General features: G+C 39.3%; 1 protein-coding gene across 4 annotated transcripts; it reads left to right on the plus strand.

The window, feature by feature from the left end:
• Positions 1–4706: 4706 nt before the first annotated feature.
• Positions 4707–17950, plus strand: sh3bp2 (SH3-domain binding protein 2). Of its 4 annotated transcripts, XM_058411672.1 has the most exons (14): positions 4707–4779; positions 5030–5164; positions 11703–11842; positions 11949–12051; positions 13161–13278; positions 13380–13447; positions 13700–13782; positions 13871–13933; positions 14033–14570; positions 15227–15338; positions 15664–15719; positions 15966–16041; positions 16147–16206; positions 17009–17947. In XM_058411672.1, exons 2-14 carry the CDS (start codon positions 5130–5132, stop codon positions 17144–17146), a joined length of 1590 nt encoding a protein of 529 aa, XP_058267655.1. In that variant the 5' UTR covers positions 4707–4779; positions 5030–5129; the 3' UTR covers positions 17147–17947. The 4 variants fall into 4 exon arrangements, with proteins under 4 accessions (XP_058267655.1, XP_058267654.1, XP_058267653.1 ...); XM_058411671.1 differs by lacking the exons at positions 4707–4779; positions 5030–5164 and adding an exon at positions 7179–7419; XM_058411670.1 differs by lacking the exons at positions 4707–4779; positions 5030–5164 and adding an exon at positions 10188–11237 and having other exon boundaries at positions 15230–15338; positions 17009–17950.
• The last annotated feature ends 273 nt before the right edge of the window (positions 17951–18223 follow it).

Here is an 18223-nt window from a genome sequence, read left to right on the forward strand (position 1 = left end):
GTTCTACATTGTTACACTGGCATATGTTTAGCTGATTGCATATAAATATGAATGTGTATGGGTGTTAATGAAAAGTGAGACACGCTGGTGGGGGTACAGTTCCTATACCATGTTCAGCCTACGCGCAGGCAAATGCACAAGAATTGCAGTCAGTAGTGTAAGCTATGAGCAAACTAAATAAAAGTAACTTTAGCAAGTGAAACTTCCAAAGTCAAAGTCAAAGAAACTTCGTTGTCACTTCAACCATATATAGCTGATGCGGTACACAGTGAAATGAAACAACGTTCCTCCTAGACCAGAGGTGCTACACACAACAAAGACAAAGCACAGGTGATGCAGACGAACATAGGGCTAAACAAAGAGATAAAGCTAAACTATATGTAAGGTGCAATTTTTAGAAACTAGACATACAACAGAAGTGCGCCGGATGACAAGGCAAAAGTCAACAAAAGAATAGTGCTGACAGTGAGTGCAAATATTAAAGTCACATGTAAACAAGATCAATGTACAGTAAAGTGACATATGCATGTAAACAGGACAGTTTTGTGTGTGTGTGTGTGTCCGTGTCCAGCACAGTACAGTTCCAGTTGCCCACATCTGAAATGTTCTAGTGGAATGGTCAAAAATTCCCATAAACACAATCCTAAACCTTGTGGAAAGCCTTCCCAGGAGAAATGAAGCTGTTATAGCTGCAAAGGGCGGGACAACTCCATATTAAACCCGGCAGATTAAGAATGGGATGTCATTAAAGTTCGTAATGTCCCAAAACTTTTGGCAATATAGTGTAGATAATGCACATGATGCCCTGTTTTGTTTTGTTTTGTTTTTGTTGGAAATGGTAGACACTGGAAAACTTAAATACCAACTAGCCATTGCGAGAACACGTACATGTAGAGATGCTGTACACAGACAGCTCTGGTTCAGAGAACAGAGGATCCTAGAGCTATGGGCTATGAGAAAATTTTCACACACAACAGTCTTTGCTGTTCACATAAAATGGTGTGAAGAACAAAACAACAAAAAAAAAAACATCTAGTGAGCATCAGTTGCATTGCTGGTAAGAGACATCAGTGGAGAATGTCCAGAGTTTCTACGAACTCAGTAACTCTGCTAACCACTCTTTACAAGTGTGATGAGCAGAAAAGCATGTCAGGATGCAAACGATGCTCACCATGATTGGAAAGATGGGATGAGTCAGCTTCCTGGACATGAGCTAAAGCTCTTGACCTATATCTGCGTAATTGTATACATTGTTAGACAGGCATATGATTAGCTGATTGCATAAATGCATGTGTATGGGTGAGACATGCTGGTGGGTGTACATTTCCTATACTATATTCAGCCTACACACAGGCAAATGTACAAGAATTGCAGTCAATAGTGTAAGCTGAATGAATGAAATAAATCTAACTTTAGCAAGTGAAATTACACATAGATGTGGGATATTCTTCACTAACAACCACATTAAAATAGTAAAATTCTCAAACCTAAGTATTCATCTTTAGTAACTGCTCTGATTCAGATGCAGCGCTGGGTGTGAGGTGGGAATACACCCTGACCAGGACACCTTCACCTATTTGTTCAGAGCTAGGAGCAATTTGACATAGATAATGCACACGCTGCCCTGTTTTTTTGGAAATGGGAGAAACTGGATAGCCAACTAGCCATGGGGAGAACATGTACATGGACAGATACTCCACATAGACAGTGTGGTTCCAACAGTGGATCCTAGAGCTATGAGGTGGCAACACTACCTGCTGTGCTTCACTTATATCAAAAGTGTATCTACAGAAGTGATAAATGTTCTAGGGCACAGTTTCCCAAACCTGGTCCTGGAGTAATCAATTACTAATAGCCCTTCTTGAGCATTGCTGAGGGTCTGGGACTTGAACTTGTGCCATTCTGTCCATTCTATCCAGTAGCCTATCAAATGACCTAGGGTTGTGAGGTGGGAATAAATCATAGATGGGATGCGAGTGCATAAGAGGTCACCATAAGCACACACACACACACACACAATTTCAGAATTTAGATCAGAGAATCCACCTACCTGCAAGCTTTAGGTGAGATGGGAGAAACCCTTTTAATCTTTATTCAAATTTACCTCAGCAGGCATGTTTTGATGGAAACATGACTAGTAAAAGCGGCTCATGAATGCGTTGGCGAGTTTGAGTTTATTGCAGGCAGCATCTGCTCATTTCCTGTCACATGGTTTTCATTTTTTCTTCATTTTCTATTGATAAAAAAGTCTTTTAATCAGCACTTGGGCATGCACATCTGAACGCAGAAGCAAAATCCACACCACCAAATCTAAAATGTGTATTAGTGTACACAGTCTGATTGATTTCGGTGTAAAATACGTTTCACACCTTTCTTGCTGCTGATATGAATGGGCATGGGACACGTACATAAGAGGGGGTGTGTGTTATCTTGATTCCTGGCATGGTGAAAATTAGTTTGACTGCCCATCACCCTTCTGAGTGGGTGGTAAAATTACAGCTCAATGAATATAAAAAATAAATTAATTAATCCAGACATAGAGATGTATTAGTGGTTAATGGTTGTGTTTAAGCTCCATAAGCACCAGTCATCACAAATGAAAGTGTTTTTGTGGGTGGCCCAAATATTATATTAATATTTATTATTATTATTATTCTAAAAATTATTATTAAAATTATTATATTTTCAGTGGCATTTGGAATATGGGCCAAAAAATATCAAATGATGTGTGATATATTTTAATGTCTTCCTGTATGTCGCAACTGTAAATTCGGTCAAAAACAGTAAATCTTTGCGTTTAATCAGAAGGTTGGTGGCTCAGAATTAACTCAGGAAAAGACTAAAGACAATCCCGGCTTTGTGTTGCTAGTTTTTGAGACACTGGGTTTGAAGCAGGAACAATAATCGCTTACTTCTCTGAACATTTGTCTTTAAGCATTCATCTGTGAAATTGTCTGTTTTTTTCTTCTCGTTTTGACAAGTCGACCACTTCGCTAACCAAACCACAACGGCAAAACGACCGATGAAAATTCAGTGAAAGCGAATCCTTCTAAACGACACTTTCGGCTAAACAATTTCTGTTACTGTACGATGGGACTGTGATACAAAAACAGCCTTCTTCCATCTTAGAAACATTGCCAAGCTTAGGAACATTTTATCTGTATCTGATGCAGAAAAGCTAGATCATGCATTCCAGACCTCCAGACTGGACTATTGTCCTGCAACTTCAATAAACAAGCTGCGGTTAGTCCAGAATGCAGAGTTCTTACCAGATCAAGAAAATATGATCATATGACCCCAATATTATCATCCCTGCACTGGCTACCTGTTAAGCTTAGAATTGACTATAAATTAGCACTACTTATGTTCAAGGCTCTAAATGGTTTAGCTCCCACGTATCTAGCCAGTCTTTTAACACGTTACAATCCACCACGCTCCTTAAGATCACAAAACTCCGGACTTCTGGTAGTTCCCAGAATATCAAAGTCTACAAAAGGGGGTAGAGCATTTTCGCATTTAGCTCCTAAACTTTGGAACAGTCTTCCTGACAGTGTTCGGGGCTCAGACACTCCCAGTTTAAACGTAAACTAAAGACTTATCTCCTTAGCCAGGCATACATTTAATACAACCCATAACCTTGTGCTCCAGTACATCTGATTAAATGCACATTATCATATAATATTAGGAACAGCAGCTACGCTAATCCTGTTCCACTTGTTTCCCTTCTTCTACCCATCCCGAGGCATACAGAGACTGTGCCGGCTCCAGTGGCATCCGGAGATGGACCAGCTCCAGCCGGGTTCTGCTTTGTGAGGATCGGGATATTCAAAGCAATGCTGCCAACCTTATGTGGACAACAACAACCTCCTTATTAATTTACATAATATTCTACACATGCTGTATCGGCATCACACAAGTGACTATACATAAATGTACAATATAATCACAGTCTCCACTGTCACCCAAATGAGGATGGGTTCCCTTTTGAGTCTGGTTCCTCTCAAGGTTTCTTCCTCATACCATCTAAGGGAGCCACAGTCACCTCAGGCTTGCTCACTTGGGATAACATCTAGGACTGTTTGTCTGTTTATATGTTTGTTGTTTTCTTATGTTGTTTCTTCTGTAAAGCTGCTTTGAGACAATGGTCTTTGTTAAAAGCGCTAAACAAATAAAATTGAATTGAATTGAATTGATTGGATGGTTATTGGATCGTTCCCAACAGTCGTTTTATTACAGAAGCAGATCTATGTTTAAAAAGCTGGAATTGCTGAACTGCTCCAACACTGTCCTACAATCTTTCTTTAAGGTTGGGTGCACTGAAAATAGTTTGCTAAATATACATCCTGTCTATCTCGTTTACATCCACATTCGTGCAATAAAGCAGAAGCAGAAACGATTAAATAGAAAGTGCTTAATTACTGACATGGAAACAGCCCAGACTTGGGTGCTGTTTTGTTCAAGTTTCCTATGCATCGGTTTCGATTCCTTTCTCATTTTCAGTGTTTTTATTGCTACCTAACCTTCGTGGTGAATCTCACAAGTGTTCCACAGTGGGTGGTGATGGGAAGGTTGGACATGTAAATGAATTCGTGCCAGTCAGCATAGAGTATTGTATCTCAACACTCCACCCTGTGGATTTTCTGCAAGTGAAAACCATACAAACCATATATCTCATGTCAGTCCTCTCTGTTTGCTGAGCTGAATGTGTTTACTGTGTAATACGCCCAGATCATCAGGAGTGGTAAATCTGCCAGCAGGCTTTTATGAGACCTTTTCTGGGTAAGGTTAAAGTCGGTATGGGTTCATTTAACTGTGTAACCTAAAAAATCAGTCTAAACTGTTCAGCATTAAATATCAGTTCAAACAGCAGATACATCCTTGGATACAGTCTATTGTAGAAATGCTATTTAACACATCTGCATGTCTGTGTCTTTAGAAATGTCTTTGAATAAGGGTCCAAAGATATCTGACCACTTTCTGGAGATGGTAGATGTTAGAAACTAACCTTTGACCATTTTCTAAATAACAGAGAAGAGTGTGCAGTGCAAGTGGGAGGATCTCATAAATAGCACTTCGAAGAGGGCCAGAGAGGAAGTGGACTTGTTCGCTGCAAACCGCTGAGACTAAGTATGCACGCTCATGCTCCATCAGATGTCCTCAATGGGTAAGCCCCCCTGTTTGCTTCTTTCTTCTTTTTAACAACAGCCTTTTTTCCCCAATGGTTATATTTGGGTTACATATAAGTGCGCTATAGTTTCTTGGTACTTAAGAGTATGTGCACTTGGAAATTTTTAGAAGACGTGTTCTCGAATTCACTTTTGTGTCCAGAAAAAAAGGGCAGTGCCATAGCCTGAGCAGTGTAAGAATGCTGATGGTCGTTCTCTGTTATGCGTGTTGTACAGTAGCTGAAACTCCTTGGCATCTAATGTAGTTATTATATCTCTACAAATAAAATGAAAATTTCTACCAGTATGGCTGTATCTGCATCTGGTGTTGGGCTTTACTGCAAACAAGGTGAACATTTTTTAGCGAGTGAAAAAAATCTTAAACATGGACGTATACACATTATATTTCTATCGAATCGATTCGATTTTTAATATTTTTTAAGCAACTATAGCATTATTATGCGTATTTCTATATATTGTTACTCTATTTAGAAATGGTTTTATTCTACTGGAAGGTCATAGAAAATTATAATCAAATAGATTTTGATAGATATCAGATATCTATAGCTTTTTTTTTATTCTCCTTTATTCAAGAGATCTTCACTAGTTACAGTTTTGTTGGAATTAGGTATAATGTCAGTTCAGTCAGAGCCTCTTCACGTTCTTCTGAAATAGAAAATGAGATGCCTGGACAAACAAGTAATATAAATTAAAAAAAAAACAGTGTGTACCTGTGGACAGTCTCTTTCTTGCTGAAAGTCTGATCATTGACCATTATGGACATCCTCTGTGATGTAAATAAAAGTTGCTCTTCTGTTTTTCACTTACACATGACACGTATGAGCATCAGAGTTGTTTATGGAGCAGTTTCCCAAGCCTGTTTTTCTCATAGCGTCTCTTAAGCCAGACACTGTCCTTATTAAAAATCCAACCACCTGAGACCTCTTTGTTGCTTTAAATCTCCTGCATCCATACTCCGATAACAAACCCACCTCTGAGGTCTCTCTTTCTTTGTCTCTTCCCGTCTTGAGGCAAACCCAAGATCGCCCGTCTGTGTTTGCTGATTAGATTAAAGAGGTCTGAAAGAAAGAAGTCCTGATATCCACTGTGTGGGTTATCAGTGTTAAAAACAGATAATAGGATGGTGCAAGTTCCACATTTTAGAGAAGGGCAGATGACAACATTCTCCATTTGCGCATGTGTCTTTGTAGACTTCCTGACCTGAGCCTGGCCTCCCCCCCCCCACTTCTCGTAGTGTTCATTCATTTTCAACCTTACTATGCGGTCGCTTCATTTGTATTCAAACTATGGAATAGGAAGTGAAATGAGTGGTTCATTCTCCATTTGTATGTGCATATGGGGTAATAGATTTTCGAACTGGATATTGACCATATTTGGACAATGGTAACAATAGCACGGAATTTGTTCATGGTATGTTACACAGTTGTTTGATATAACAAGATGAACAACATCTAGCTATAAGGCATGTGCACGTTTTGGGCTAGCTATAAATCGTAGAAGAAGGATTTGCAGTATCAAGTAGAGAAGCGTGTAATGCTGGATATAGTTTTTTTTAAATAATTTCGTGCTTAGCTAGCAACTTGTTATCGCTTAGGAAAAAGCCACCTAAAAAAAGACTAAAATGTTCAAAATTGTGGTTCCTCCAGCAAGAAAATTCTAGATTTCTAAGAGGATGTGGCCCAAATAGAAACAATAGACTATGTGATACACATAATGCTTAAAAAAAACAAAAGGATTTATTAGAATTCTCAGATCTATTTTCATGCCTGATCTAGAGAAATAGGAAAATCTTTTGAAAGTGAAAATATTTGGACACCTGTTACAAGTCATTGATGCTACTTTAGAGAGATCTATAGTTGTTGAGGTGGAAAGTCCCTCAAACTCAGGCCCTGGCTGTAAGAATCGGCCAATCAGCTGTCCAAGCCATCAGCCAACAGGAAATGTGGCTCTGACACAGTTGCCGTGTGTACATGTTGTGGCTCGGAGGAGGAAGTGACTTGACAATGTGTGAGAGTCTCAGATCGCAAGCAGCTTAGTCTGTTGCTGTTCAGCTCTATCGGTTCCTGAAGATTGGCTTCTGTGGAATCTTTCTGCTTACAATCATGCGTTCAGCTTCAGCCTGATAACGTGGTGATGGACTTTACCATATATCCATGGCGCTCTCGGTGAAGCAAAAGAGAGTGTTTGCACATCCGCATCAAGAAGATCAAGTGAAAATGTGTTGGAGTTTTATGTAAGTGTCCTTTTGTTCATCCACTAAGGTGATATTGATCAGACGTACGCCTTTGGATGTACCGTAACACTCTAATGCCGTGTTTCGAGTACGCAGTTAAGTGGTTAGAATGTCTTGGCAAGGGTCTTGAGGAGTTCAGTTGTAGAGCAGAATCAATGTCGTGAAGCTTTACAGTGAAATTGTAATTGTGAACCTGCTTATTATTATAAATGATCAAGATGTTAATGCATAGAGCGTCTGTAATAGGCACACCTGAAGGAAAAATGTCATGTCTCATGTCATTGCTTTCCTAATGCCTGGTTAAACCTCCAGTCAAATCAGGTTAGGATGCCACCAGTCTCTTAAATGTCAATTTGAACCCACTCTTCTACTGACTGGGTGGCAGATGGAGACTATCTAGGTGTACACTTTTAGTATTTCAGGGGGTCTGCTGATTTTGCCGTTCTTTTGCTCGTCACTCAAAAACGTGACCCTATTTGCACTACACTTGTCATCCTTGGATATCAGAGTGTCAGTACTGTGTTCTGTTTGTACACGCAGCCTATCACTGAAGTGACAGGCTTTATCCTGGATTTATGTGTTCAAATGGTAAGCTAAACTTAAGCAACTTAAAATGTTGTTTCTGACTAATAGTGACTCATTTAACTTTGCCATGCACATTTACAGCACCACGAAACGTTGGTTTTTGAATATTCCAACTAGACTGGAAAAAACTGTGTCGGAGCTCTTTATTGATTCAATAATAATAATCTAAGTAACTGACCATTTATTGGCTCTCTCTGACAGGAATTAAGCTCTACAGTCATATCACAAAACCAGAGCCTGATTTATAAACACGCACACTGAGTCAGAGCTGCCTGCAGAAGGTCAGTGCTCCGTTTGGCCGCGGTTAAGTGGGCGAAGCTTCCTGCAGCAGGTTAAGCAGCCATGAACGCAATCCTCTTCTCACACTATACCCTGCAAGTCTGTGTTATTTAGGCCATGTGTCTTGATTCTTCTGAAGTCTTTTGTAACTCAAAGCAAAGTTTCCTGCCGTAAGTAACAAAGCCCATATTTGGAACAGAATAAGGGAAGTGATGCGGGGGGGGAAACCATGGAAACCACCAAAGCAGAATTACTCCATTCAGTCTTCTGGTTACATTATATGTATGAGCGTTATGTTTGTTTATACAACAGCCATGTTGACTGGTCAGACAGTGTTTTCTTTCTTTATTAAGAACACACATACATTACAGAGTACACTTATGTATTTTAAGGGAATTCCCCAGTATCAGTATTTTTGTAGTCGTACATTTTTCCACCGAAGGAAAGTATCAGGATAGAGGACTTTCATGTGGCATGAGAAGCTGCAGTTTTGTCTTATTAAAGTCGTGATGATCATTGTACCTGCTTTTGTTTGAGTGACAACAAGGAGTTGTTAGTTTTATAGTTATTTAAGTTTGTGTTCAGGTGCTTTACGAACTGAAACACAAAGGGATTTGCCGATACTAGGAAATAATCAACCTCAGGGTGGTAACTCTGCTTTATGTTGAACTAGATCACACCACAGTGACATGGTTTATTTTCCTTATAACACCACACCCTGTAGTGTATTATTCCTTATTTATTTTAATGTTCCTCAATTACTTCGATTCATTTGAAGAGATTCAGATGTACCGAAACAGATCAGACTTTTTCCCCATTGTGATGGTCTAATCTGAAGATTAACTTATCCTGTATTGGCATGATTTTTATTTACATTGTGCTGCTACCACACAACTGGCTGATTCGACAGATTTATATGAATGTGCAGATGCACAGATTTATCAAATGGGCGGTGAATGTATGCCAATCCTGTCCTCTGCCTGTGGTCCAATACCCAGACTTCAGCAAATCTTTCTCTTTCGGAATAGAAAGTAAAAGAAATCGAGTTTACAAGAAATACGTTTCCTGTGAAATCATCTGTCAGTTACGTGAAGACCCTGAAGGAAACACTGCGATATTACAACGTGCTAACATCATACATCTGATGTCACTCAGACATCACCTCATTTCACCAGAACGATCTGGTGAGCGTGAAGATCTGTGAAGTAGTTCCCTGTTGGTCTACCACTGATTTGTGGATTGTATCACTGTCTCAATGTGTTTTTTTCTAAAATGCACAAAAGACCTAGCTGTTTATTTTAGTGAGTACTTGCTTTGACGCCTCAAGAAGCAAGTCCGCCGATGAATAAATGTGTTTTTCTAATTATATCTTATTTTTTATGATTTGGAACGGAAGCACTACCTTCTGCGCAGATTATCCTTTTCTCCGATCAAAATGTATAATCTTTCATGTCAACTAAAGTGATCGAATAAATAAGCTTGGAATAGATCTAATCAGCGATGATCGTCCTAAACGTCATCTCATAGTTAATATTAGCATGGCATCTCTGTGCAGTTTGCTTCTTATCGGCATGTGGGCTTCTTGTTAGCACCCAGGGCTTTAACTCCACCTCTGGGTCATCTTGTGGGAAGTTACCTCAGGAAGTGAGTTGAATAAAGTTAGAATTTCTCAGCCACCAGTTTTTATGTAATGTCTATAGACCATTTTCCGTTGTTCACCGTCTCAGCTATTCTCAGTTATTTTCAAGGGTTGGCAAAAAAAGGTTCACAGGACATACAGTTAAGAGTAGCATCGTTTTACAGTTTTCAGGTTCAGATCCAAATAAAATACAGAGATTTGAGCAGTAGACAGATAAAGATACCACAGTAATAAACTATAGTGAGTAAGAACTTTTGTATAACATGAAACAGAAGCTGGTTCCCTGTCATCTGATTGTTTCTATTCACTTATCTTTATTACTCAGTTTGATATTCAATCACATTCTGTCTATAAATTCATTGTGGTCCTCATGCCTGGGACAATGAATTAAGCTGATTAATCTGTAATTGCTCACGCGTCATACCTTAACAACTATTCTGTGGGCGACGTGTGTCTTTTTTTAACTTTATTGCACCCACACAATGCTCATGTGGAAAGGAAAGCAGCGTCTGATGCAAATTATGTGTAAGGGTGTGTGTTTTTGTTTTTTGCACGTTTATTGCTCCCTGGTGGAAACTAGCTCAAGTTCAAAAGAGGAAAAGGAGATAATGCCCGTTTGTTGTTTGCCTTTCATGTGGTTTGCAGTTGAAAGGTCGTGAATGTTCGACAAAATATTTCTGGTTACATTGCAACGCCGGCAAATTTTAGTGCTCTGAATATTCAAGCATAATGAAGTTTGCTTTGGTTTGGTTACATATTCACAACTAAGTCAGCGTAGCAGTTCTGTCCTACAGTTGTGTACTGGATCCGTCACGCTACATTTCGTTGAACCTCCAGTTCCATTTGTTCCCTGGAGTTAGATAATCTGCCGGCTCCACCCACTAATGAGCTTCCAGAACAATTTGGGATTTGGGATAAAATCAGATTCAGAGATCTGAGGGAGTTTTTCCCCCTTCCTTTTCTGCTTCATATGTCTGCATGTCCAGTCTTTCTGCACTGGCTGTCACATGGTAGGCTTGGAACAGCAAACTCTGCTGGAAATCTGTGACCCTCAGCACGATCAAGAGCACAGTAGGGGATTGTGCATTCCCCGGGAAACGTGTTGTTTCCTTCCTTTCCTGCCCTGGCTTTGTCTGGTCCAGGGTCAAGGTTTTGACTGGAGGCATCGCACTAATCGGACAGGCTTTATTAGTCGTCTGGTGCGCGCTGCACCTCCTCAGTGTTATGTGGATCTTATTTGGGATGTTGTCTCCACTACCAGCATGTCCAGTGAGAGCATGTCAGTGAGGGGCATTAGGAGGCAGATGGTTAAGAGGTAAGTTTAGGCTGTGGACTGGATGAATGGAGAGAGTTTGAGCGCTGTGGTGCCAGAGACCTTTCATTCATGATTTAAAATAATTGAATCATTGCGATCTTGATTGTGTGATATCAAAATACCGAACTGAATCGTATCTGTATCACCGATCTGTATCTTATCTAACTGTCTATATTTTAATGTAAGTCAGCTGCATTGTTTCTACAAGTGTCCGACACATGAAAGGCCTACAGAGTTGCGCTCTCTTATATTTATACTGTTTTGTGGCTTTCTAATTTTGTAGCAGTTCTAACAGCAGTTTCCTGTCAGCCGAACCCTTCTTTATTTCATGCTGTTATGCCGCATTTCATTCCGTCTCTCTCCAAACTAAGTTTACAACTATAATTATAATCGTGGGTACAGAATCACACCAAGATCAACTTAAGGAATTCAATGATCGAGACTAATCTTTCATCTCTGCTATAGAAATATGACTGCTGTGCCGATTTCCTGGCCCGTCCCGATGAGGGCTATAGGAGCTCAGAATCTTCTGACCATGCCTGGAGGTGTTCCCATTTCAGGGTATCTACATAAAAAGGGGGGAAGCCAGTTCAGCCTGATGAAATGTGAGTGTTGTCATGTTGCTTATTAAGAATAAAGAGACACCTTCTTTATAAGGTTTAAGTGACTTGTATGTAAATTCTGGAATATTTTCTCTTGCCATTTCCACAGGGCCTCTTCGCTACATTATAATCCACAAAGGCTGCGTGTACTATTTCAAGACCAGTACGTCTGCCACACCACAGGGAGCGTTTTCCCTCAACGGCTACAACAGGCAAGTTCATACTAACCATTTTCATTTACTGACAATGTGAAGAGTTAAAATGCTGTGCGGACTTTGGGGGGCGGGGGGACAACATGCCACCCTCAAGACATGCTCTAATATTACTTCTATGATGATGCTTTATGAATTAGAATTTGAAGCATGAAACTGGTCTAGACATTAAACCAGACTTTAACTATGAGTCACGCTAAACTTACTTAAAATGTACTTGTGGTGTAAACGTATGTTCATTTCTGAGTACTTGCGTAGCCACGTCCTGTCCTATATTTAGCCTCAAGCACACTAGAATGGTGTCAATTTGTCCACTAAAAACTAGTTTCTCATGCATGTTAGGTGAGTGCAGATGATGTGAGAGGTGTGTCTCTAGTATGATTTACCATCAAGGGGTTGGCTATACTCCACTCAGTTCCGCCCCTGAGAAGGGACGGGGTAGTGTATCCAGTGTGTGCTTAATTATTGTGTCTAGTCTATGGTCCCAGCTGTGGTTTGGTAAAAACAGACTTTTAGTATAGCTGCAAGCGCTCTGACATCTTCTAAGAGCCAGCTGTGTATGTTTATGATCCATACAGACCACCAAAACGGCACATCAGACTTTTACCAAAGCAATAGGATTTTAATACCAGAGAATTTCATGCTGTTGTGGATAGACCCGAAAGACTGCACTTCCAGTTTAGGCCCAAGTCTCGCCCTTAGTGGACACAGTAATCATACCGTTACTCGAAATCCTTTCAGCACATTTAGTGAACTGACTTTATAGCCTGCAACTGTGTATTGGGTAATGGTTTATAAAAGCACTGGCAACCAGAAGGGGAACGGTTTCCTTTAAGTCTGGTTCCTCTTGAAGCTTTTTTTCCCCTTGTGTCAGCTCAGGGAGTTTTTCTTACCACTGCCACTTATAGCTGGTTCATTAGGAATCTAAATATAAATCTACATCCAGGTTTCTGTGTGGATGAATTGTTAAGGCGTCTATTAATAAAATACAAATAAAATTGAACCTCAGAGGTGATTTTTTGATTCTTGGAATCCTTTCCTTTAGTATAGAGAGGATGTGAAAGAATTTTTGCCCGATATTTCTCACATAATTTCTGTTTGGTCATCAGGGTCATGAGAGCGACGGAGGAGACCACATCTAGCAATGTTTTTCCTTTTAAGATCGTGCATTTCAGTAAGAGGCACCGCACGTGGTATTTTTCAGCAGCCAGTGAGGATGAGAGAAGGGTGAGATGTTTATTCAACACTCTATATGTTTCGAGCTTCATCAGTGTAGTAGTGTAGACTATTAATCTCCATCTCCAACATTAAACTTCTATCTCCAACAGAAATGGATGCGCTATCTGAGGAAAGAGATCAGCCACTATAATGACAAGAAGGACTGCCTGGACCCAGGGTAAAAAAAATCTTTTTACACTACATGAGCTTCTGTATGAAAAAATAGTTTATTGGTCTCTGACTAAATGGGGAAAAAAGAAAATGGGGGAAAAAAGTTTGCGTCTTGCATGGTTTACTTGCTTTTAATACTGATTTGTACCAAAATGAGGCCTGGGATTTTCTATACAGATTTTACCTTTTACTTAAATTCCATATTTTAACATATTTTTATCATAATTGTATTTTTTATCATTTATTTTTCTTATTCTAGTGACTCTGACTCTGATGAAAGTTTCTATGGTCCAATTGAGAGCCCAATGGAGCTCACCAATGCCCCAGATGACCATGATGGAGGTAGTGTGACTGACAACAAGCATTAAATAATAGAGTCTCAGAAACTGTGAGCTTTTAATTATTAACAATTATTTATTTTTTTTTACAGATGATGTGGAACAAAATGATGAAAGCGATGATGACGACTATCTTATGCCTGATGGACCAGCAGGTAGCTTTATATATATTTTGATCCATCTTTAAAGCTGCTTTCCATGAATGACAGCTTTCTAGAAAATAAAGTAAAATAACTAAATGTGGATTTTTTCAGGTCAGCCCAAAGCACCGCCTCCGTCTTACCCTCCTCCACCTGTACCCTACCATCCCAAAGGCCCTCCACCACCACTACCCCATCCACCCAATAAGCCACCGATCCCCATCCAGAAGAAACCAACCATTCCTGTCCCAAGCCCACTGAATCTCTCCGAAACTACGAAAAATGGCCCTCCTCCTGTGCTATCTGCTCCTCCTCTTCCTCCACTACAGAAACCAGTCTTTAACAGAATGACAGTTGTGCCAGCTACATTCCCCACGTGCCAGAAAAAGACTGTAGGTGGAAGTGTGTCCATTTCCACTTTCCCAGGATATGAGCGGAAGCCTTCTCCAACCATGGTCATTAAAAACCCATCCACTGTCAATATCTGTGAAGACCTGGAAAATAAACTGGTTTTGAACCCTCGTGACAGATCTAATACACACAATGTGATCAATTCACCTGGAGACAGAAAACTCCCACCGCTGGTCTGCAAACCTCCACCCAAGGGTCCACCACCAGGGATGAAGCCCAAACACATTCAGATATCTTTACAGTAGGTGTCTGTTTTCACTCTATTTAAATGCTCTTTTGACTATTGTCATCACGAATTTAATCCCTTAGCCTCACTTTGAATTCCCTAGCATCGCTGACAATCTGTAAATACATTGATTAGACCTGGAAATGTTTATTGAAAACCTGCAATGTTGAATTAATCCCTACAAAGTCTTGCTAGATGTTAAGGAAAACTCCACCTTGAAAGACATTGAATATATTTATACTGAAATCTTTTAGCAATTTATTGGTTGGTGCTGAGAGAGCTATCAGATGGTGTCGGAGTTGACGGCAGTATTAGTATGAAAGTCAAAGCTGGAGAAGCTGCATTGAATGAACAGAGTATGCACATGAGAGATCTGGACAGACTAAAGGAATAAAGCATCGATCGTAGATATGACGTTGAGTTACTTCAAACTGACAGCTCACTTGGGCACAAAATAGTATGTAAATAATGTTTGCTGTCAGATACACAACCTTCCTCAACAATTTTTCATTGCAAAATGATATTGGAAACACGTTCAGGGTGGATTCTTCCTGTAAACCTACACAATACGCGTTATAATACAGCACTGTAGTTTATTCTTCCTCATTTTTGTCCTTTATGGAAAATACAAAGCCACAAAGGTGTACATTTTCACATTTACTTCCTCTCAGAAGATCATCGCCTGATGGTCAAAGTTTTCGGTCCTCTGTGGAAGAGAAGCCCTTGAAAAAGAACGTCGTGTCAAACAGCGATGAAGACTCTGACGATAACGACTATGAAAATGTGAGTGAACCTCATCAGGTTGTGAGTCAGATTCTCAGTAGACATACAGCGCACTTGCATAATATTCCTGTAATGAGTGTGACGTCTTTCTTCTGCTGTAAGTGTATATAACAAACACGGAGCTCTTCTCACCCTGCTACTCTTTTATTGTAAACGGAGATGGTATTACTAATGGTTTCTTTAAGTAATTAACAGTGTCGCAATGGACACTGACGAAATGCTATAAGTATGAAGTAACTTAGAACAGAGTGTGAGAAATACAAACAAGGAACTAAAAGAGGCATGTATAACTCAACATGAATGTTTGTTGTCGTTTGGTTTTTAGGTACAGTTGCCTGACTCCGTATTTGTTGACACAACCGAGACCAGTGCTGTGGAAAAGTAAGACATTTTTCCATAAAAATTAAGTGTTAGACTAAAGACAGACATAGCTCCTATACTGTTCTATCAAACATTTTTAAAGAAACGTGATGCAACATACGGGGAAACAGCGGAAACAAACATTAAAGCCCCCTCTAGTGCCCTGGAGTACCTTTTCTATCCTTCCATATGCTCTGTGGCTTTGTAACTCATCAGAGGCTGGTTTAAGATACACTCGTTATTCACTGTTCTTCCTTCTGTCTTCAGGTTATTTAAAGACACGAGTGGCTCACCACCGGATGGCCTTTACTGCATCCGAAACTCAGGAACAAAGACCTCAAAGGTACAAAATACAGTGGTGCATATGCAGGATGTTATTTAGAAACAGAGTGTGGGCTATTTTTGTATGTGTGTGTTTGTTCACTTCTTTCTATTTTTGGATGCGTAGGTGCTGGTTGTGTGGGATGTGAGTCTGAACAAGGCGAGAAATTACCGTGTGTTTGAGGAGGTGGGTGTTACACTTGCACTTAATTACAGTTACAATAATAATTACAATTCATTACAATAATGTACTTATTTACCGGCCTACATAGAGTCTGTCGTATAATTACTGAAAACCTGAGCCGAAGTACAAAAAAAACGAGTCCCTCAAGAGTTAAACTTGAATTTAAAATGTTTATTATTATTATTATTATTATTATTATTAATAATAATAATAATAATAATAACTACAACAAGAACAATAATAATAATAATAATAATAACAACAAGAACAATAATAATAATAATAATAATAATAATAATAATAATAATAATAATAATAATAATAATAATAATAATAATAAATAATTCCATAATTTGACCTTCTTTTCTATAAGTGTGAGAAATTGAGAAATGAATGGCAAGAAAGTAAATGTTTATTTTTTATTCCTGGTAATGTGTGCACATATAAACATGGAACTGAAGGAGATTATTTAGACAGAAATCCTCTGCTGCTGTTACTATTTTTCATTAAAAATAATGCTTTTGTGATAGATAGATAGATAGATAGATAGATAGATAGATAGATAGATAGATAGATAGATAGATAGATAGATAGATAGATAGATAGATCACAGAACTTCATCACAGAACTTATTATACCTTTGTCAACGAGACCTAGTGATATGCTGTATTGCTCAACCCTCTAGGTTTTGTTGTCAAGCTATGTTAGATATTAGATTTTAGCTGATCACCGATTCCTCCTCTAGAAGGATAACATGTTCATCAATATTCACACTTATACTCATTCTTTCTCTCTCCTCCTGTAGGATGAAATCGTTTACCTGGAGGCAGGCTTGCACTTCCCTTCTGTAGCAGCTCTGGTGGAATATTACCACAGCCACCCGCTGCCCAACCACGGCTCTCTGTGCTTACAGCAGCCCTTCGGCTACACACCACCCAGGTGACACCGTCCTCCGTTGATATCATGGACTGATATTTTCAGATCCTCATATCCTCATATCTCTAGACTCCTGGATCCAGGCCTGTTCCCCCTGCTGGCTATAGCAGCTCACTACAGCTGATCATGTGCATCAGCCATAAGGACAAGTAAGGCTTGCCAGTGAGATCGCAAAATACGGACACATCAGGACACAAACTGCCTTCGGATTAAATGGATTTAACCGTTGTGGAGCTCTATCTCAGCTGGAATGGACGCTCAGTTGCATGTGATTCCAAACTGCTGGTGGTTATATAACTATTTATACATGTGCATGTCTGTTCATATTTGATCTTGGTGAGATGTCACGTAGTTTTGGTTCTTAAAGGTCTCATCTCTGAATAACCATTGATATGTGTCATATTCTCCAGGTCAAATGACTACATTTCTTGATGTTAGAATGTATTGTAAAATATAATTTAGGGTTACTGCCTTTCGCCCTATGTGTGCTGGGATAGGCTCCAGCAGACCCCCATGACCCTAGGAGTCCTAGGAATAAGCGGGTATAGACAATGAATGAATGAATGAATTTAGGGTTATTATATACTGAATAGAGCGTTATCACCCAGTATGTCTATATTTCAGTGTAAATTCTGTTAGCATTATCATTTCTGTACAATATTCTATGCTATACCTGTATTTTATTATTTGTGGAAAATGCACATATGTAATTTAAACAACTATTTGTACCATTGTTAAGTTATATTTTCTACCTGATAAAGCATGAGTGCGATACGAAATAAAGAATTACGAAACACAAGTGCAAATGTTTTTATGTGAATTTTTACATTCTGATGAAATCCCGTGTCAGTGCTTTTTCAGTTCACTAATCTCAGTACGCACTCTACCAGCAAAGTCAAACAAACGAGTCCTGAAGCTACCGCAAATCATGTGATATGCTGTAGGTTTTTATTTTGACATTAACATCAGTGGTATGATGTTTGAACCCTAAAGGTCCTAAAGGTTTTGGGTTTTTTTTAACCGTCACATGCTCAGGAAAAAGCAGAACACATCACAATAATACAGTTCTCATGGTTTATTCCAG

This window comes from Hemibagrus wyckioides, linkage group LG16, assembly GCF_019097595.1.
Source record: "Hemibagrus wyckioides isolate EC202008001 linkage group LG16, SWU_Hwy_1.0, whole genome shotgun sequence".
In the NCBI taxonomy this organism is placed as follows: Eukaryota; Metazoa; Chordata; class Actinopteri; order Siluriformes; family Bagridae; genus Hemibagrus; species Hemibagrus wyckioides.